The sequence below is a fragment of the Schistocerca americana genome, chromosome 2, assembly GCF_021461395.2.
Source record: "Schistocerca americana isolate TAMUIC-IGC-003095 chromosome 2, iqSchAmer2.1, whole genome shotgun sequence".
Taxonomy (NCBI): Eukaryota; Metazoa; Arthropoda; class Insecta; order Orthoptera; family Acrididae; genus Schistocerca; species Schistocerca americana.
In genome coordinates, this window is record NC_060120.1 from 556996721 (window position 1) to 557016621 (window position 19901).

At 43.5% G+C, this 19901-nt stretch overlaps 1 protein-coding gene across 1 annotated transcript in view; it reads left to right on the top strand.

Annotated features, from left to right (window-relative positions):
• The window catches only part of LOC124595721 (E3 SUMO-protein ligase RanBP2), a 294537-nt gene that overhangs the window by 39332 nt on the left and 235304 nt on the right, over nucleotides 1-19901 (top strand). Inside the window, exon 2 of the mRNA XM_047134587.1 lies at nucleotides 6242-6467. Within this exon, the coding sequence (XP_046990543.1) occupies nucleotides 6242-6467 (226 nt within the window). The remainder of the gene's footprint in view (nucleotides 1-6241; nucleotides 6468-19901) is intronic.

A 19901-nucleotide genomic window follows, 5' to 3' on the forward strand; every position in this document is an offset into this window, starting at 1 on the left:
TTGGTGACCTTTGTGAAGGAGCCCAAATACTTGGGTGTTGAATGACTTGGTGTAGTGATGTACAGAGAAACTTTCAGAAGTTTTGTGGGTTACTCCATGCCAACTGGTCCAGCCTCCCCACTGCAGCATCTCAGATTTTGTTGAAGCTGTTTTAGTCGATTCCAATACTTACCAAACAGAATTCCACAAATTTTTAGCTGCTAATACGCAACACCTGATACATTGTAACCATGAAAATGAAGGTGAACAAAATACAGTGAGCTTTACAGTAAAGTGGTCTACCCATGAAATGCACTCCATCAGCTTTCTGCTTGTTGTTGTAACCAGTGTACAAATTGCAGGATTAAAGGTTTAGTAGTCTCGTTACCATATCCACGCAAAATTAAAAAAAAAAAAAACTGCCAGGTTAGACATTTTTGAAAATTTGACATAGAGCAATATTTTTTGTATAAGAATTAGGCCTATAATTTGGCAACTTTTAGGAATTGTCTTTAAATGACACAGAGCAATGACTGTCAAAATGCTTTTGTGGGTTAGTTTCAACTCATTGTGTGGAAGGAAAGTAAATAAACTTTTGAGACAATTTTTTTGTGTCTGATGTTCCCTGAAATGGAAAAAGACAAAAGACTGAATAATTTCCATTCTTTGTATTAGAATGCTGATGTAGTGTGTTGGTGGTGATGTGGAATTTTGAGAGCTGAATTATGTAGTTTAACATTATTTGCTCACCAAATTTTCTATTTGTTGCAGATAATATTGTTGAATTAGAGCTTAGATATTCTACATTATTGAACTTAACTTTGTATCACTTGCATATCTGCATGAGCTTAGCTTCATGGGGAGCAGGAATTGAAAGAATGAGACTAACAGGAAAAAAACTTGCTATGAAATAAGAACAAAATTCTTAGCAAAATAAAGAAATTCTCTTCTAAAGTACAATGTTGAAGTCACAATCTGGTGCTGAGTAATATTCAGTGCTCTGCCCCATGCTTTTTAACTTTTTTGAATCCTCCTTGGGCATGTTGTCCACAGGATAAGACCATCCAGTGTGTGAAGTGCTCTTCCAACAATGAACTTGAAGTATCAATTCGGCCCAGCATGCTTGGTTGGCTTAATAAATATCAGCAGACACTGCAGTCTGTAACATTTGGTTGATTACTGCCTTCTGGAGAAAAGTGTCCACAATTCGGGAATGGGGTACTTGTGCATTATTGTCTTTGAAACAAAACGTAGTCACCTAAAATATGACTGTAGGGCTGGATGAAATGTACGAAGGTCTTGTCCTGATACTACATGGACCTCAAACTACTCAAAATGTGAGACAAAAAGCGAAAAGGGACCTCTTGTTGGAAAAGTAAAATTTTCAGTACAAGCAAAAACTTTCGATAATGTCTGATATATCCAGTTCCTTTTTCTTATGTATATTGTAATAATTATTTCATTTTGTACATGCTCGTATCGATTTGGAAGTTGTTTCAATCCAACGGGAGTCAATAATGGCATCAAAAGCAATCAATGTCAGTCTTCTGAAAACATACCTCTTGTTATGCAGAAATAACATTGACACAACAAGAGGCCCTTTCCAAAATATGTAATAGCATCTTCTACGTTTTAGAAGCATTTTAAGGAGCATTCAGTAGATTTGCATAAAAGAACAATTTGTGATCACAAAAATGCCAGACAAGTGGTTCCTTTTCATATGAGATACATAAATGTCTACAGAGGTTGTCAATTTGCAGTTGACCATAGTGTAGAACAAAAATATCAATATTCTGCCAAAAATGTAGCATAGGGTTCACTAATTCTCTCAATTTGGCGCCAAATTACTTAGTTTTAAATTTATGTGCATTGTATTGTCCTATAAGTCTGAAGGGATTAATCACATGTTTAATGTTAACTTTAAAAAAACTCTGTACTCTTTCACAATGGACATTTTTAGCGTAATATTTATACAGAATTTGTTTCTTAAATATGTCCAGTTGAATAGTCGTAATAAAATGAAACTTTAAAACACATTATCTTAAAACAGCCCTCTTCCATCACACACATTCATCATGACATAACTCACCAGAATTTAGAGATAGATTTTTACAAGTTGTTCAGAATTTAATGTTGGATGTAAAAGTTACAATAACTCAAAACCCAAAATTTTCAGCAAGAGGTCCCTTTTGCTTGCATATCACAAATAATGAAGCATATATGTATTACTGACCCTAAACATGAATGGCACATCTGCAATGCTGAACCTATGGGACTGCATGCTTGGGACATCCATTGGTATTTAGCTGCCGCCAACATTTTCTGTAATGATCATCAGGTGTTAGTCAAATCTTTCACTCTTCAGCAAAGAGAAGGTGATGTATTGTATTGATCTAATGTAGTGCTTCGCAGTTTTTGTGGGTTTATATTGTTATTCATAATGAATTTCTAAAGGCGAAAGATTTTCTGGAGACAGTTTAAACTGTCTAGGCCAATAAAACTCTTAATTTGCTTTCAAAATGGCAGTGTGAAACCCTGTTGCATTCTGCTGTTAACTGTCGTCATACTGTGGTGCTGACTGCAGTTGACCACTGTGAGGCAAAACTTCAATGTGTTGTCTCTCAATATTGCAGTTGAATGTTCAGATAATGTTGCTGTTGTGTATGCAGATTTGGCAAGCAAAGTTCTGAGCCAAGAACCCTTCTTGCAGTAAGCTAATAATGTTTTCATGATCTTCAGAAAACATTGTAAGTCTCTGATAATGCTGTTGCCAGCTTTCAACCACAAATTGTGCCATTGGCACTGGTGGTAAAGGCACAGTTACCTTGAACTGCGGCAATGTGGAGATATTGGCATGAGACAAACAAAATAACAATACATGATTGGTCATTGTATGCACGCAAAGCAGCTATATGAAGTCCACCACAACTCCGAGGAACCTTCTTTGGCTTTATGGAATATGTTAGCTCCAAAAAATTGCATGGCAAAAATTCCAAATGAAACATGTACAAAAGATAAGTAAAAATATGGGAGCAAGTAAGAAATGTAATATGATAGTTAAAATCATGTGGCAAAGGATTAGAAATTGAAAAAAAATTACATTTAGACCAATTCCTTGAATAAAGTTACATCATTGCTCTAAGGATGAGGAAAATATTGCATCCAATGGAATTCAAACCCTCAGATTTCAGCATGCCAGCCAAATAACGTAACTAATAGGCTGTGGTGCTGTTTTGAAACAAATGCTATTATCAAGTCTCTAGTAAATCGTAAGAAATTCAGAGATTTTGTCACTAGCATGAATGACTGCTGAGTATAGTACCAGGGACCGTAACCTGCACAGCCATATAGGTGATCTCAAGAAGACAATCCTACCCCTGTGTACCTTTCCTTGTAAGGTGATTGTAAGATCATGTTAATTTCCATTTATAGTGTAATTAGAGCCATATGATATCACCTAATAATTATAAATTGTAGTATCTATTAATTTTTAAAATGGCAGTATTATTGCTGTACACTCAAGGTGGACAATAGTAGCTTTCTTTCTGCTTCCTTTTTTTCCCCAGTACAGGAAATACCTCAAAATATTGACTGGTATAAAATAACTGTGGTGCAGACAGAAAAAGCTATGGCAGGAAATGTTATCCATGTGGACAGATACATTCATTGTTAATTGGCCCTTTGCCAGTAGCAAAACATTTTGACCTCCTGCAGGTGACTAACAAGGGAACCTCCCCATCGCACCCCCCTCAGATTTAGTTATAAGTTGGCACAGTGGATAGGCCTTGAAAAACTGAACACAGATCAGTTGAGAAAACAGGAAGAAGTTGTGTAGAACTGTGAAAAAATAAACAAAATATACAAACTGAGTAGTTCAAGGGAAGATAAGCAACAATAAAGACGATAGGAACGCAGGAGCGCCGTGGTCTCGTGATAACGTGAGCAGCTGTGGAACGAAAGGTCCTAGGTTCAAATCTTCCAACAAGTGTAAATTTTAATTTTTTATTTTCAGTTTATGTGACAAACTCTTATGTTTTCATCACTTTTTTGGGAGTGATTATCACATCCACAAGAAAACCTAAATCGGGCAAGGTAGAAGAATCTTTTTACCCATTCGCCAAGTGTATAAGTTAGGTGGGTCGACAACATATTCTTGTCAAGTGACGCACATGCCGTCACCAGTGTCGTATAGAATATATCAGATGTGTGTTCCTGTGGAGGAATCGGTTGACCTATGACCTTACGATCAAATGTTTTCTGTTCCCATTGGAGAGGCACGTCCTTTCGTCTACTAATCGCACGGTTTTGCAGTGCGGTCGCAAAACACAGACACTAAACTTATTACAGTGAACAGAGATGTCAATGAACGAACGGACAGATAATAACTATGCAAAAATAAAGTAAAATTTTCAGTCGAGGGAAAGCTTGAACCAAGGATCTTTCGTTCAGCAGCTGCTCACGCTACCGCGGGACCACGGCGCTTCTAAGCACACTTCGTCCATGATGTTGCTTATGTGGCCCATGGACTACTCAGTTTGTATATTTTGCTTATTTTTTCACAGTTCCACACAACTTCCTCCTGTTTTCTCAATTGATCTGTGTTCAGTTTATCAAGGCCTATCCACTGTGCCAGCTTAAAACTAAATCTGAGGGGGGGTGCGATGGGGAGGTTCCCTTGTAAGTAGTGACATTGTCGTACCTACTCACAACCACATTCATAGCATACAATAAGCTAGCCATATGCTCCCAGTACATTTCAGATAATAACTAACTCTGCTCTTGCAGTGCACATTAAGTGGTATGTAGATATCATGAACATGTTTTATTATTTTCATTGTGTGTAAAATATTGAAGTTTGCTTGTTTTTGGAACGCTAACATCTGCAAAAGCCGTAATTGTGATGGCACCCTGCAAATAAAATACAAATTAATTGTGTCCTGGCATAGAAGTCGGTGTAGAGGAAGCATATGAGAATTTAAAGGGTGGTCCAGATCAGTCCACAATTTCTGAGCAGTTAGCAGCAAATGCAAAAAAGAGATACTTCCAGTGATGGCAGGTGATTGCTCGGTTCAGTGCCAAACACTGTCATGTGGCACCTATAAGTGCAGAGATTAGGAGTCAATAAGGATACTTGTAGGAGGCTCAAGGAACTCTGGGTCTGAATAACACTTGTTTATTGCATTTGGACTAACTACTACAAAGAGGGCTACTTCTATGCATTAGTAAAAACAAAGCATTAATTTGTTGGCATAACAAAAGCCTGTGTTACTCTGTGGGGTGAGAACTAAACGAGATAGCAATCACTAAAGCAGATATTTGAGAGCACCACTCAAAGTGAGAAAACATACTTAAATCTGGATTTGCCCAAGGATGGCGTCGAGGGACATGAAGTCGGCGTCTAAATTTTCTGACGGAGAACTCTTTTGAATATGAAAATTCGGGATTTTTAAAGGATTCTGGTGCCACTTGGTTCTTCCCTATCCATAGTTGGTGCACCAGTCCACAGGCACATTTTAAGAACTGGCCAATTGATATGTGGCTCTGCACCTCCCTGTTCCTCTGGCCAACCATGTTGATGCCTGTGACACAGTGTTCAGGACCTATTCCTTCTCCTACTCTGTTGGCAGGGATATCCCTGGCCTTTACACAAACTAACTCCATGCTTGGTAGCAACAGCTTTCAACTGAAAGCTAAACGTCATCTCTTATTTTCCAAACTTCACAGAAGCTCTCCTGCAAACCTTGCAGAACTAGCACTCCTGGAAGAAAGTAAGAGATGAGCTACTGCCGGAAGTATAGCTGTGAGGATTGTGCGTGAGTCGTGCTTAGGTAGCTCAGTTGGTAGAGCACTTGCCTGTGAAAGGCAAAGGTCCCAAGTTCGAGTCTCGGTCCGGCACACAGTTTTAATCTGCCAGGAAGTTTCTTATTATGTAACTGTTCATGCTTGTAACCTAAACACTACTGTCTGTGGGAGCCACTTGCGTTGTGTTTCTGGTTTCCTGTCTTGGAATACTTTAGCTGGCTTACAACAGCTTCAGCTTAGCATGTAAGTCCATAAGTGTTGACCATACAAGACAGAATAAGTAAATAAACTTACCATGTCTAGTAACCAGAAATGTGTGTGTATCAGAAGCAAGTTTATGCAAAGTCGTAAATATGCAAAGGGATAGAAAAGTTGTAACCCATGTCCTATGTTTTAGGCCCTTACATTGCTTTTGTAGATATTCAACCATTAACTCTTTTTTTCCCATTTGTTGTTGCAGAGGAACTTACGGTGCTACAATATTGCCAAGCTCTATTATCAGGTTGGAGACTATGAATCTGCAAGGCGTTACATTTCCAGTTACCTGACGGTGCGTGAAGATTCAGCCTCAGGTCATAAACTTTTTGCCCAAATACTGGAAGCTCTTGGCCAGAAGGAGAAAGCAGTAACAGAGTACAAATGCTCATTAGAACTGGAACATTCTCAGCCTGATATAATCCTCAAAGGTTGGTAGCGTGAAATAAAGCTTCTGCTGTATTGCTAATATTAATTGTACATTAAGATTTGGATTCCAAAGTGTTATTTGTTAGTATATTAGTGAATCTTTTGCGCTGTAATTATTTAGAATAAAAAAAAAAACAACCTTTCTAAAATGTTGATTAGACATATTAGTGGCATAATCCGTATCACTTCAAAGGTGACACTGCAAACACCTTTCTGAAGATGTGATTTCAGAAATTTTTTTTAAAATGCTGTATCTATGTAACAGTTTTGGATATGTTGTTAGTTTTTTTATTTGAAAGATAATTGCTTTATGACTACAATGGTATCTTCTGTTTGGACATATCTGTTGTTCTTTTAATGTCACCTTTTGAATTTTTTTTATAATTTACAGAAAACTTATTTTTTCAAAAATGCCCAGTCTAGAAAAGTTAATTTTTTCCTGTTGATTAGTACCATGTAGTACTAGGTTCTTTGTAAAAGAGAGCTTCCACTTTTTAAGTTGGATAGGTTTTATTGTAAAAAAATCATTATTTTTTTATTTTCAAGGGTAATGTATGTCTTCACTGAAGTTGTTTCTTACTGATTTCTTTGTTCCAATGTTTATTTGTATTGTCTTTGTTGAAGTTATTTATCATCACTTTCTTTGTTGCAGTTATTTTTGATTTTCATTGTTGCAGATATTTCTTAGGCTTTGTTGTAGTTTCTTGTCAGTTTCTTTGTTGTGGTTGTTCATTGCATGTTTCTCTATTGTAGTTGTTCAGTGCTAATTTGTTCACTGAAGGAGGCTTCTAAGAAATTTGAGACCATCCAGTGAGTTCTGTGTTTTTGTGAGAAATTTACCAGTTGACGCAGTTGCAGTGTGTTTTGTGAAAAGGACTGTTTGAAATGTGTTCTGACTGGTGCCACAGGAAAGTGAAGTGTGCTGACTATTTGCATATCCATAAAAGAGTGATATATAAGACAAATAAACATACTTTGTTCAGGTTAGAAATAAGGGTTCTCATTTGAAGAATGTTTCAAAGTGAAGATGTTTCCAGTGACGACTTTTTGTGTTCTAAATGTCTGGACAGAGTAACAATGATAACATCTGAAATAGGTGAAGCCTCCCATGGTGCAGGTGATGTAGATTTTGCATCAGTAGAGGAAGAATTAAATACCCTGAATCAGTCAACTGCAGAGGTAGGTGTTAGTCCTGTTACGGAACTGTGGTCAGTGAAGTTGAGTCATAATCTCTATGCATCAAGAAAGTGCAGAGAAATTACTAAAGCTGTGGATGAATAAAACACAGAAAAACTGACCACACTCTTCAAAGTAGAAATTCCATCTTAAGAAAAAATAAACCAAAACACTTGCACCTCATGCCAGGAATTTTTCACAAATATCAATTCAGTTGTTGAATATTGTGCATCCTACAGTGAAAAAGTACAAGTTTGAACTTTTATTCCAGAGACATTTTGAAAGCATACAATTTTGAACCATGTTCCATCAGTATCAAAGTACATGGTACACAAATCAAGAAATGTGAGGTCTGTAAAAGGAGTCTTTGGAAGACCAGATCCCTATTATGGTCATCCTGTAGAAGCAGCTAAAGTTCAAATAGTGAAGTCATTTTATCTGGAAGATAAATGAGACTTCTTGCCCGAGTGCCAACAAAAAAGACACTATAACTGGTAACAGTTACAGGTAAAAAAGTTGGGAAGTGAAGAGGTACATAATACGCAGTGTTAAAGAAACTTTTGAAATTACAAAAGTAACTATACAACTTCACATAATGGAAGATCAACATTTTATGCACTACGACCTAAGTGGGTAGTTCCACACCCACCTAGAGATGTCTGTTTATATGTGTATTGCGCAAATTTTGAACTTTGTGTGATGACTAAACTAATTACGAAAACTGTTGCCTTTGACAGAGTTTCATTGATGCACTGGGCAAATGATCAGTGAAAACAGTAACACACCAGCATCTGAAGAAATTGCAACAACACACTGCAGAAGTGAGCGTGTACAGGCTTTAGTACTTCACTGTGATTTTACTGAGAACTGGTCTGTAACTCTCTCTCAAGAAGTACAAGGCTCTCATCAGAGTAATGACCAGGTTGCAATTTTTGCAGGAGTGACATATTTTCAAAACAAGACCACAAGTGTTAGGAGTTATAAGTGATGACACAGCAATGCTCAAAATTCTTCAACTGCAAACAGGGGTTTCGAAGATCATCATTATTTCTGATGGTTTTCAAAGTCATTTTAAAAATCATTGCCAGCTGTTTCAATTGAGTAAGCTTCTTGTGTCAACTGACGGGCTATACAATGCTACTGGTCACGGGAAGGGGCCTTGTGATGGTGTAGGCGGCCTGCTGGTGCTCGAATGCCAGCAGTCTCTAAGCATTCCAAGTCTCAGTACAGTGCAAGGAAGTATGGCAGCGGACCTTATTCGCTCCGGTACCTCATGTATGAGAGCTGATAGGGACTCCTTTGTCTCAATGAAGCCTCAGTTTTTTGTAGATCATTTAGAGGACAAGTTTGGGGGAGGTGGAGGGCTTGCCCAAAATGCGGTCGGGGTCAGTCTTGATAAAAATGGCTTCCTCTGCCAGGTCACGGGCATTACTCTCTTGTGACAAGCTGGGGGATGTTTCCGTTACAATAACCCCTCATAAGAGCTTAAATATGGTCCAGGGTATTATATTCCACAGGGACCTCGTTCTGCAGTCAGACGAAGAGCTGCGCACCAGCTTAAAGCGACGAGGAGTTCATTTCGTCCTGCGCAAACATTGGGGTCCGAGGGATAATCAGGTTGCCACCGGTGCCTTCATCTTGGCCTCTGAGGGCAATACATTACCCAAGAAGGTCAAGGCGATGGTCTATCACTGTGATGTCAAGCCATATATCCCTCCCCCAATGCGGTGCATTAAGTGCTGGAAGTTTGGCCATATGTCTTCCCACTGCACTTCCAGCATCGCATGTTGACATTGTGGACGTCCATCCCATCCCAATACTCCATGTGCCCTGCTTCCCATCTGTGGAGAGAATCATTCCCCTTGCTCACCAGACTGCAGTATTTTACAGTGAGAAAGGAAAATTATGAAATACAAGACCCTGGACCGACTGACCTACACTGAGGCTAAGAGGAAATTTGAGTGCCTACATACTGTGGCTATGAATTCCTCTTATGCCGCTACTATGAGAACAGTTCTGCAAGTTCCTATAGGCTCCCAGAGCCGGAACACTACACCTGCCCCCATGATGGTGGGGGGGCACTTCTCTCACTACCTCTGGAGCACTGTCCCCCAACCATCGGGGATACCAGTCCCCACTACTTAGCCAGAGAAGCATGGGTCTTCTTCGGCTCCTCTCGCTAGGAAGGGGGCCCTTGGGTCACTACCTTCCCAGGTTTCTGCTAGTGGAAAAGATGACACCTGCCAGTGGCTGAAGTGCGCAAAAGCAGCTGGTTGTTGGGCTTAAAGATCATCCTAAGTCCCGGAGACTGAATCAGTGAAGCCCTCCCAGTCAGAGAAACCCAAGGATCAGTGAGAGAAATCCAGAAAGAAGGCCCCTCAAGACCAAGGGAATTGCAGTGGCACCCACACCACTGGTGCCTACAAGCTCTTGAGCCTGGACCGAGCAAGGTGGCGCAGTGGTTAGCACACTGGACTCGCATTTGGGAGGACGGCGGTTAAATCCCGCGTCCGGCCGTCCTGATTAAGGTTTTCCATGATTTTGCAATATCGCTTCAGGCAAATACCGGAATGGTTCCTTTGAAAGAGCATGATCGACTTCCTTCCCCATTCTTCCCTAATCTGATGAGACTGATGACCTCGCAGTTTGGTCTTCCCCCGAAATCAACCCAACTCAGAGTCTGATGATGTGAAGATTCTGGTGTGCACTGAGGACCTACATCTCGTCAGACCCTCAGATAGAATGGATATAGCCTGTTCAGGAAATAAGTCGGTGGCAGTAGGTGACCCTGAGACATAACCTACTTCCTTGCACTCTTTATGGCTTCCCAGCCTCACAATAATGTCATCCTCCAGTTGAATTGCGGTGGTTTTTTCCACCACATTACTGGGCTATGGCCACTGTTAAGCTTTACATCTGCTTTCTGCATTGCCCTCCAGGAAACCTGGTTCCCCACAATGCCAACCCCTGCCCTTTGTGGCTACAGGGGATATTACAAGAACCGTAGCGAATGTAATAGATTGTCTGGTGGAGTTTGCGTTTATGTTCTGAACTCACTATGTAGTGAACCTGTGCCCCTTCAAACTTCTCTTGAAGCTGTGGCTGTCAGGATACGGGCGACACAGGATATGAGCATCTGCAACATATAACTCCCTCTAGATGGTGTGGTACCCCTGAACGTATTGGTGGCACTGATTGATCAATTCCCTAAACCTCCCCTACTTTTGGGAACTTCTAATACCCATAACCCCTACTGGGGTTGCACCATGCTTACTGGCCTTGGCAGAGACGTTAAAAATTTACTGTCCCAACTCTAGCTCTGCCCCTTAAATAATGGGGCTGCCACATATTTCAGTGAGGGTCATAGTAGTTACTCGGCCATAGATTTTTCAATTTGCAGTGCAGGGCTTCTCTCACATGTCCACGAGTGAGCACATGATGACCTGTGTGGTAGTAACCAATTCTCCATCTTCCTGTTACTGCCCCGGCACCGTGCCCACAGACGTCTACCCAGATGGGCCTTAAACGAGGCAGACTGGGTAGCCTTCACCTCTGCTGTCACCTCTCTGCCACATGGTGCCATCCATGTTGTGATTGAGCAGGTCACTACAATGATTGGTTCAGTGGCAGAAAATTTGATCCTTCGTTCTCTAGGGTGCCCCCTGGCAAAAGACAGTCCCTTGGTGGTCGCTGGAAGTCGCTGAGGCAATTAGAGCATCGGTGAGCTTTACAGCGACATAAGCGGCACCCTTCCCTAGAGTACCCAATAGACTTTAAACAGCTCCGTGCTCACGTTCACCTGCTTATAAAACGCCTGAAACAGGAGTGTTTGGAAAGGTAAGTGTCTACGATTGGGTTCCATATGTGACCTTCCCAAGTCTAGATGAGAATTGGATGTCTCTTTTTGGGTATCAGACCCCAGCAGGTGTCTCTGGCATTAACATCAATGGCATGTTGTCTACTAACGCAAATGCAGACTGCCGAGCACTCTGCTCGAGCCTCTGTGTTGGAGAACTAACCCCCAGCCTTGTGCACCCTCAAATGGTGGATGGAAAGGAAAGTCCTCTCAATCAGTACACACCACAGTGAACCCTACAAAGCCCCATTTACGGTGTGGTAGCTCCTCAACACCCTTGCACGTTGCCCCGAGACTGCTCCTGGGCCGGATCGGATCCACAGTAAGAGGATTAAACATCTCTCATTTGACTACAAGCGACATCTTGTCATCATCTCAACCGGATCTGGTGCGATAGCATCCTTCCATTGCAGTGTCGGAAGAGCACCATCATTCCGATGCTAAAAGCCGGTAAAAATCCGCTTGATGTGGATAGCTATTGGTCCATCAGCCTCACCAACATTCGCTGTAAGCTGCTGGAAAGTATGGTGTGTCGGCGGTTGGGTTGTGTCCTGGAGTCATGTGGCCTACTGGCTCCCTCCTGGTTGAAGCTGGGATCCCCCCCCCCCCCCCCCTTCCCCTCCTCCCTTTCTGTTCGGTGGTCCCAGCTTCTGGTTTCTTATAGTCGCCGCCTGTTCCTCTCCCACTCATCTTTCCTATTCTATCCTGTTCCCAGACCAAGGACGGCGCCCTCCTGATTCCCGCCCTCGGGCGGGTTTACCGGTTAGGCTCCACCTTGCGTCTCTTCACTGTGATTTTCAGCTTTCTTCTTCTTTGTCCTGTCGTCGTCCCCCCCCCCCACCCCCCCACCCTCCCTTTGGTTATTTCTTCGGCCCTGGATTGGAATGGATCTCTGCTGAGGTCTGAAAGATTCAGTTTCCCCAATGGTGTTCCATTGTTTTTTCCGACAAATTTTATGGGAGATGCTGTTGTTCTTCACACGGATGGCTCTAAACCTGCTGATCGTGTGGGATATGCCTTCACTTCCTCTGTTGGCATGGAAAATCATCTCCTGCCAGCTGCATGTGGGGACCTGGGAAATTCCCAACAATTCCGCAGTAAACAGTCCCCACTCAACCATGTTTTGTTATGTACAGACTCAATGAGTGGCCTTCAGGCTATTGACCAGTGTTTCTCCCGCCGTCGCGTGGTCTCGGCCATCCATGGCTGTCTCGCTGATCTTCATCATACTGCTTGTTCTCTTGAATTCGTTTGGGTCCCTGGCCATGTGGGTATCCCAGGTAATGAGCTTGCTGATCGTTTGGCTGGGGGAGCAGTCACTCCCCCCCCCCCTCCCCTCCCCCTCTTGTCACCCCTCCTGCAGTAGATTGACGGTTTCATATCAAATCCCACTTCGCGCGATCATTGGCCAACTCTTGGGAGGCTACCTCCCAGGCAAATAAAGTTTGTGCGATTAAGGTGACACCTGCCCATGGCGTTCTTCCTTCTGTCTTTCCCAAAAGGACACAACCACCCTTTGTCATCTCCACATCCACCATACCAGGCTGACTCATGGTTTTCTTTTACGTAATGAGCCACCCCCACTTTGTGGTTGTGGAGCCTTCCAGTTAGTAGCCCACATTTTGGTGGAATGCCCCCTTCTTTTGGCTCTGCGTACTAAGTACAGACTTCCCCGCACTTTACCTTTAATATTGACAGACGATTCCCGGATGGTTGAACTGATTCTCAGTTTCCTTCGTGAAAGTGGTTTTTATTTTTACTTCTAAGGTTTCTAATTTCCCTCTGGAGTAGTGGCAGGGCGGTGAGGGTTGAGGTGTCTCCCACTGTAAGCTGTGTTTAGAGATTTCTGACTCCCCTCCCTGGCTAAGGTCCTCTTTTCTCTCCCTTTTGCTCTGTTTTTATCGCTTTTTAGATTTGGTTATTCTCCTTTTACAACATACACTTTTACATTCTACCGGTTGAACGCTGTTGAATAGCAGGTGGTTGTGCCTGTACTGCATCAGAGGAGGGATATTTCTTGCCCCTAGCATAGCCTTGGGGTTGCCCACTTGCTGTCTTCCCTCCTTTTGTTTTCACCATTGACACCACGACTGCACTTTCACATTTTTTTAACTTTTACCTTCTATTGTTATGACTTTTGTGGGATGTAAATCCATCTGAATGGACTACCTTGCTGTTTGAACCTTAAACCCCAATCGACCAACCTACTGGCTCCATGTCAGGGTGACTTCCGCCAGGGTCGCTCTACAACTGATACTGTTGTCCCTCGAGTCTGCCGTCCGAACAGCCTTTACCAGATGCCAGCACCTTGTTGCCGTCTTTTTGATTTACGTAAAGCATACGGCATGTCCTGGCGACATCATACCCTTGCCACATTGTATGAATGGGGTCTCTGGGGCCTGCTCCTGATTTTTATCCAGAACTTCCTGTCACTCCGTACTTTCCATGTCCTAGTTGGTGCCTCCCATAGTTCCCCACGTATTCAGGAGAATGGTGTTCTGCAGGGCTCCATATTGAGTGTATCTCTATTTTTAGTAGCCATTAATGGCCTAGATGCAGCTGTAGGGCCGTCGGTCTCCTTCTCTGTATGCGGATAACTTCTGCATTTTGTATTGCTCTCCAGTACTGGTGTTGCTGAGCCATTCACAAGGCGCAGTCATGGGCTCTAGCCCGTGGCTTCCAGTTTCAGCCACGAAGTCGTGTGTCATGCACTTCTGTTGGCATTGTACCATTCATCCAGAATGAGAACTTCATGACGATACACTCACTGTAGTGGAGACATATCGATTTTTAGGACTGGTTTTCGACACCCGATTTACTTGGCTACATCACCTTCGTTAGCTTAAGCAGAAGTTCTGGCAGCACCTCAATGTCCTCCACTGCCTGATCAACACCAACTGGGGTGCAGATTGCTCTGTGCTGCTGCAGCTCTACAGAGCCCTTGTTCAATCCCGCCTTGGCTACGGGAATCTGGTTTACGGTTTGGCGGTGCCCTCAGTGTTGTGTTTACTTGACCCAGTGCATCATTGTGGTGGTCACCTAGCGACGTGAGCGTTTAGAACTAGTCCAGTGACCAGTGTCTTGGTGGAGGCCAGAGTCCCTCCATTGCGGATGTGACGTGCACAACTGCTCGGCAGTTACATTGCACACGTTCATAGTTCTACTGCGCATCTGAATCACCATCTCCTTTTCCCGCCAATGGCAGTTCATCTCCTGCATCGGCAGCCCAGGTAAGGGCTCAAGATTGCGGTTTGCTTGCGATCCCTTCTCTCCGAACTGGAGTCCTTGCCTTTACCACCTCCACTTGAAGTCCATTCACGTACACCTTTATGGTGTAAAAAGTCCAGACAAAGCTTCGGCCGAGATGCCACTTCCTCTAGATTCTTGATGTGTTCGAGGCTTTGAAGTTGTTTACACTGACGGCTCAGTGGCTGATGGTAATGTTGGCTTTGCCTGTGTCCACAGAGATTATATTGAATAGCAGTCCTTGCCCGCTGGCTGTAGTGTATTCATTGCAGAGCTTGTGGCCATATCTCGTGCACTTCAGTAAATCTGTTCTTGTTCTGGTGAGTTGTATCTTCTCTGTTCTGACTCCCTGAGCAGCATACAAGCTATCCACCAGCGCTACCCTCGCCATCCTTTGGTAGCGAACATCCAGGAGTCAATCTCTGCCCTGGAACAGTCCAGTCGCTCAGTGGTGTTTGTGTGGATCCCAGGAAACTTTAGAATCCCAGGCAACGAACTTGTCAACAGGCTGGCCAAACGGGCTATATGGAAACCGCCCCTGGAGATGGGCATCTCTGAAACTGACTTGGCGTTCTGTCTTACACTGCTAGGTTTTTTGGCTTTGGGAGACGGAGTGGCATAACAGTGTGCACAACAAACTGCAGGTCATTCAGGAGACTGAAAATGTGTGGAAGTCGTCCCTACGGGCTTCTTGCAGGGAATCATTTGTCCTTTGTTGGTTCCGCATTGGCCATACGTGGCTCACACATGGTTACACCCTCCATTGCGAGGACCCACCTCAGTGTCACTGTGGCTCCCAAATGACAGTCGTCCACCTCTTGGTGGACTGACTACTTTTAGCCACTTTGCGGTGGACTTTCAACTTTCCCATTACCCTACCAGCTTTAGTTTTACGTTTTATTCGTGAGAGTGGGTTTTAGTAATCTGCTTCCTTGTTTTTAATCTCATCTCCATGTTTCTTGCATATCCCTGTGGTTTTCTTGTCATGTTTTGTCCATTGTAGTGTTTGTTGTCCTTCTGGTTCTTCCTTTCTCCTGTTATTGTGCCATACGTCTTCTTTGTTTTCTTCTTTCCCTTGGGTAGTTGTTCTACTGGAAACAAGGGACTGATGACCTCGCAGTTTGCCTGTCTCCCCCCCTCTCCTTTAAACCAACCAACCAGCCAACTGGCTAATTTCAGTACAAAACAGAGTGCACTGAAGTCTTTGGACCTTTCGCAAACATTTTGGAACCATTTAAAATGCTTGAAAAATGAGTCTTGCTCATCTTTCAAAGCTAAAATTATGTTAAATAAGGCTAGGTTTTGATTTTTGTGGGCCTGTTATGTGATAATGTGGTAATAAAACAGGTTTTATGTATGGCAAAAATTTCAATTGTTTATAAAACCTGATCAACCTAAAATTGGAAGCTCCCCTTTTTTTTTAGGGAATGTAGAACTACATGGTACTAATCAACAGAAAATAAATCAAAATGTTATGGATTGGCATTTTGGAAAAAAAATCCATAAATTATATATAAAAAAAGTTCAGAACACTGTAGTAAAAGAACTTTGATAAGTCCAAATGGAGGCTGCCTTACCCAGTCGCTCGCAAGCTTTTGGTTGGTTGCAAACCCTGTGTTCTCCTGTCTGGCACTTAGAGTTCTGTTCTTATTACCCCTCGCTCCATGAAGGACATGGCCACGCAGACATGTGACCTCAAACTCAGCTCTGAGGTTGTGAAATCACCCAGTGTCAAGGTACCCTTGCCATCCCCCTGTCCAGCTGTGCAACAAGCCATCACACTCTCGTCTCAAGGGGCGAAGCCTCCAGCTACACACCCGTAAAAGACAGGTGTAGTACTCCTGTGAAGACTTCCTAAGTCACTCCAGGCAAACAACATGCGAGTCTTCCTCTACTAACTGGAAAAGCTCGAAGTAGTCCAACAAAGGCTGATGGTCTTCTCCTTCACTGACTCGAAGGCCCTCTTCTACATTGTTACCACGTGACACCTTAGCCCGGCCCACCTCTGTGTCACTGGTGCGCACCACCAACTATTTTTCTGCGTTGGACTCAGTAGATTGACAGCACAAGCAAGCTGATGCTTCTGTGAATCTCATTGAGCAGGATCATCCTGCTTTTGTGCTGTGTAGCAGCAAGTTTCCGCAGGCTGTCACTCGACAGGTCCCGAAGTGAGAGCCCCTTCATCTCTTCCTCATCATGACTCTCCTCCAATGGAAAGTTTACGGCCACAAAGAGGATTTATGGCTGCTTTTGGCATTGCAGCATCCCCTTATACCCTGCCTTCAGGAGACGACCACATTAAGCTTTCACATTTCTTCCTGTTCAATTTGACCTTCCCCCTGAGGTCGGCATTCCATCCCCTGAGGGCATCACGCTGCTCATACAGGATGACATTCATAGTTAACCCATCTCCCTGACTACCCGTCTTCAAGCTGTTGCAGTTTGCCTTTTCCTTCCTCACCTGACTTTTTCCTTCTGTACAATTTATATTCCTCTATCTTTCGATGTCACGGCATACCTCCTTCAGGTTATTGGGCAGCTACCTCCCCCATTTCTGCTACTCGGTGACTTTAATGCTCATCATCCCCTTGGGATGTTAGAGAGGTGCCCTCTTAGCGGACCTTCTTAATCAACGTGACCTCTTATGCCTCTTGCACAATTTTTCCCATTTGGACCTATCCCTCTGCACTGTCCAGCTTGTCCACAATCGTGAGTGGTTCGTTTGGACATCTACTTGACTGAACATTTTCAGTGTGCTAACTGTTTGCTGACTCCTACCCCAACTGCATGCACATCGAAATGGCATCTTACCAAGGCTGGCTGTCTGTTTTACTCCTCCCCAGTGACATTCGAAAAACAAGATGTCACCAGTTGTGATGACCAGGTGGAGTATCTCATAAATGTTATCCTTACTGCTGCCAAACATTCCATTCCTTGCACTTCCTTTTTATGACACCGTGTCCCAGTCCCTTGTTGGACTGAGGCACGCTGCAACGCAATTTGCATGTGGACACGTGCTCTCCACATTTTTAACTGCCATTCTACAATGGCAAACTGCGTTCATTATAAACAGGTGAGTGCAAAGTGTCGTCGTGCTTTTCAGGATAGCAAAAAAGCTAGATGGATCACATTCACTAGTTCTTTTAAAAGTTCCACCTCTTCCTATGTTGTGTGGGCCAAACCCCGGCAGCTCTCTGCGACCAATATCCATTTGCCAATTTCTGGCCTGACAGTAGCAGATGTCATCGTGGACACTATTGCTATCTCAAACGCCTTGGGCCGCCATTTTGCAGAAATTTCGGGCTCTTCCCACTATCGCCCTGCTTTCCTCCATTGGAAACAAGCAGAGGAGACTAGTGATACCCTTCTCTTCTCAGAATTGTGAGTGCTGCAATGCTGCCTTTACTATAAAGTAGCTAGAGCATGCTCTCCATTCTTCCCGATCCTCCGCCCCAGAGCCAGGCGCTGTCAACATTCAGATGTTTCAGCACCTCTCCCTTGCAAGCAAGCACCTTCCGCTTAATACATACAACCGCATGTGGGCAGCGGGAACATTTCCCGGACGTTGGTATGAAGCCAGTTTCATACCCATATCTAAGCCTGGTACGGACGAAAACCTTCCTTCTAGCTATCGCCACATCTATCTCACCAGCTGTGTTTGCAAGGTGATGAAATGTATGATTCGTGCCTCACTTGTATGGTGACACGAGTCTCACAATTTGCTAACAACTGCACTGTGTGGATTTTGAGTGCGCCATTCTGCAGTTGACCATCTCTTTGTCCACCCAGGTCATGAATGGTTTTCTGCGGAAATTCCAGACTGTGGCCATGTTTTACGATTTGAAGAAGGCCTATGACACCTGTTGGAGAATTGGTATCCTTCATAATCTTTACACGTGAGGCTTCCGTGGTCGTGTGCCCTGTTTTCTTCAGGAGTTTTTAAAAGGCTGTGTTTTCAAGGTGCATGTGGGTTCTGCCTTGTCAGACAATTTTACCCAGGAAACTGGGTTACCTCAGAGTTCTGTCCTGAGTGTCGTCCTCTTTGCTATAGCTGTTAGCCCTATAATGGCCTGTCTGCCACCAGGCATCTTTGACTCCCTGTTTGTTGACGATTTTGCCATCTATTGCAGCTCTCCACAGACTTGTCTCACTTAGCGGTTTTTTCAGCGATGTCTTGATAGTCTACTCCTGGACGGAGATGTCTTGATCGTCTTACTCCTTGAGCATCAACAATGGCTTTTGGTTTTTCCACTGACAAAACCATCTGTATGAATTTCTGGCAGTGCAGTTGGTTGCTCCCACCATCTTTACATCTTGGGCCTGCTGCTCTTCCATTCGTTAAAACTACAAAATTCCTGGGGCTCATGCTCGATGGGAAACACTTTTGACGCTCCTATGTGTCTTACCTGGCAGCCTGCTGTATGCGGTCCCTCAATGTCTGACATGTCCTCAATAGTACTTCCTGGGGTGTAAATTGAACCACCCTCCTCAGTTTGTACTGGTCCCTTGTGTATTCGAAACTAGACTATGGGTACTTTGTTTGTGTGTCTGCTCGTCCGTCCCTCTTATGCTGTCTCAACATTGTCAACCATCGTGGCATGTGTTTGGCCACTGGTGCCTTTTGCAATAGGTAGTCTGAGAGTCTGTATGCTGAAGCTGCTGAACTACCACTGTCCTGTCAGTGTGACTTTCTCCTCAGCAGGTATACGTGCCATTTGTCTGCCATGCATGGCCACTCATCTGTCAGGAGATGGTATCCCTTTGGCATTGCCATTGGTCCTCCCTTCATGAGAATAATCTCTGGATTACTAAGCCTCTCCCAGTGGCTTGAATGACCTCCTCTCGGCTCTCCCACCGGGAGGAGGTCATTTTAATTAGGCTGCATGTTGGCCACTGCCTTTTTAGCTATCTTCATTTGATAGCTAGCGCTCCCCCACCACTTTGTACATGTTGCACCCAAGTTGTAACTGTCCACCAGTTCCTAACGGAATGACCATTTTTTAATCGTTTATGTTCCCGCCAGGGTTTGCCGTCTGAGCTATGGGCCGTTTTAGCAAATGACACTTGGGCTGTCGAGCGCGTTTTATTTTTTATCCTTCAAAGTAATATGGCGAAGGCAATTTAACTTTTAGTTTTGGATCTCCGTTCCTGTTTGATG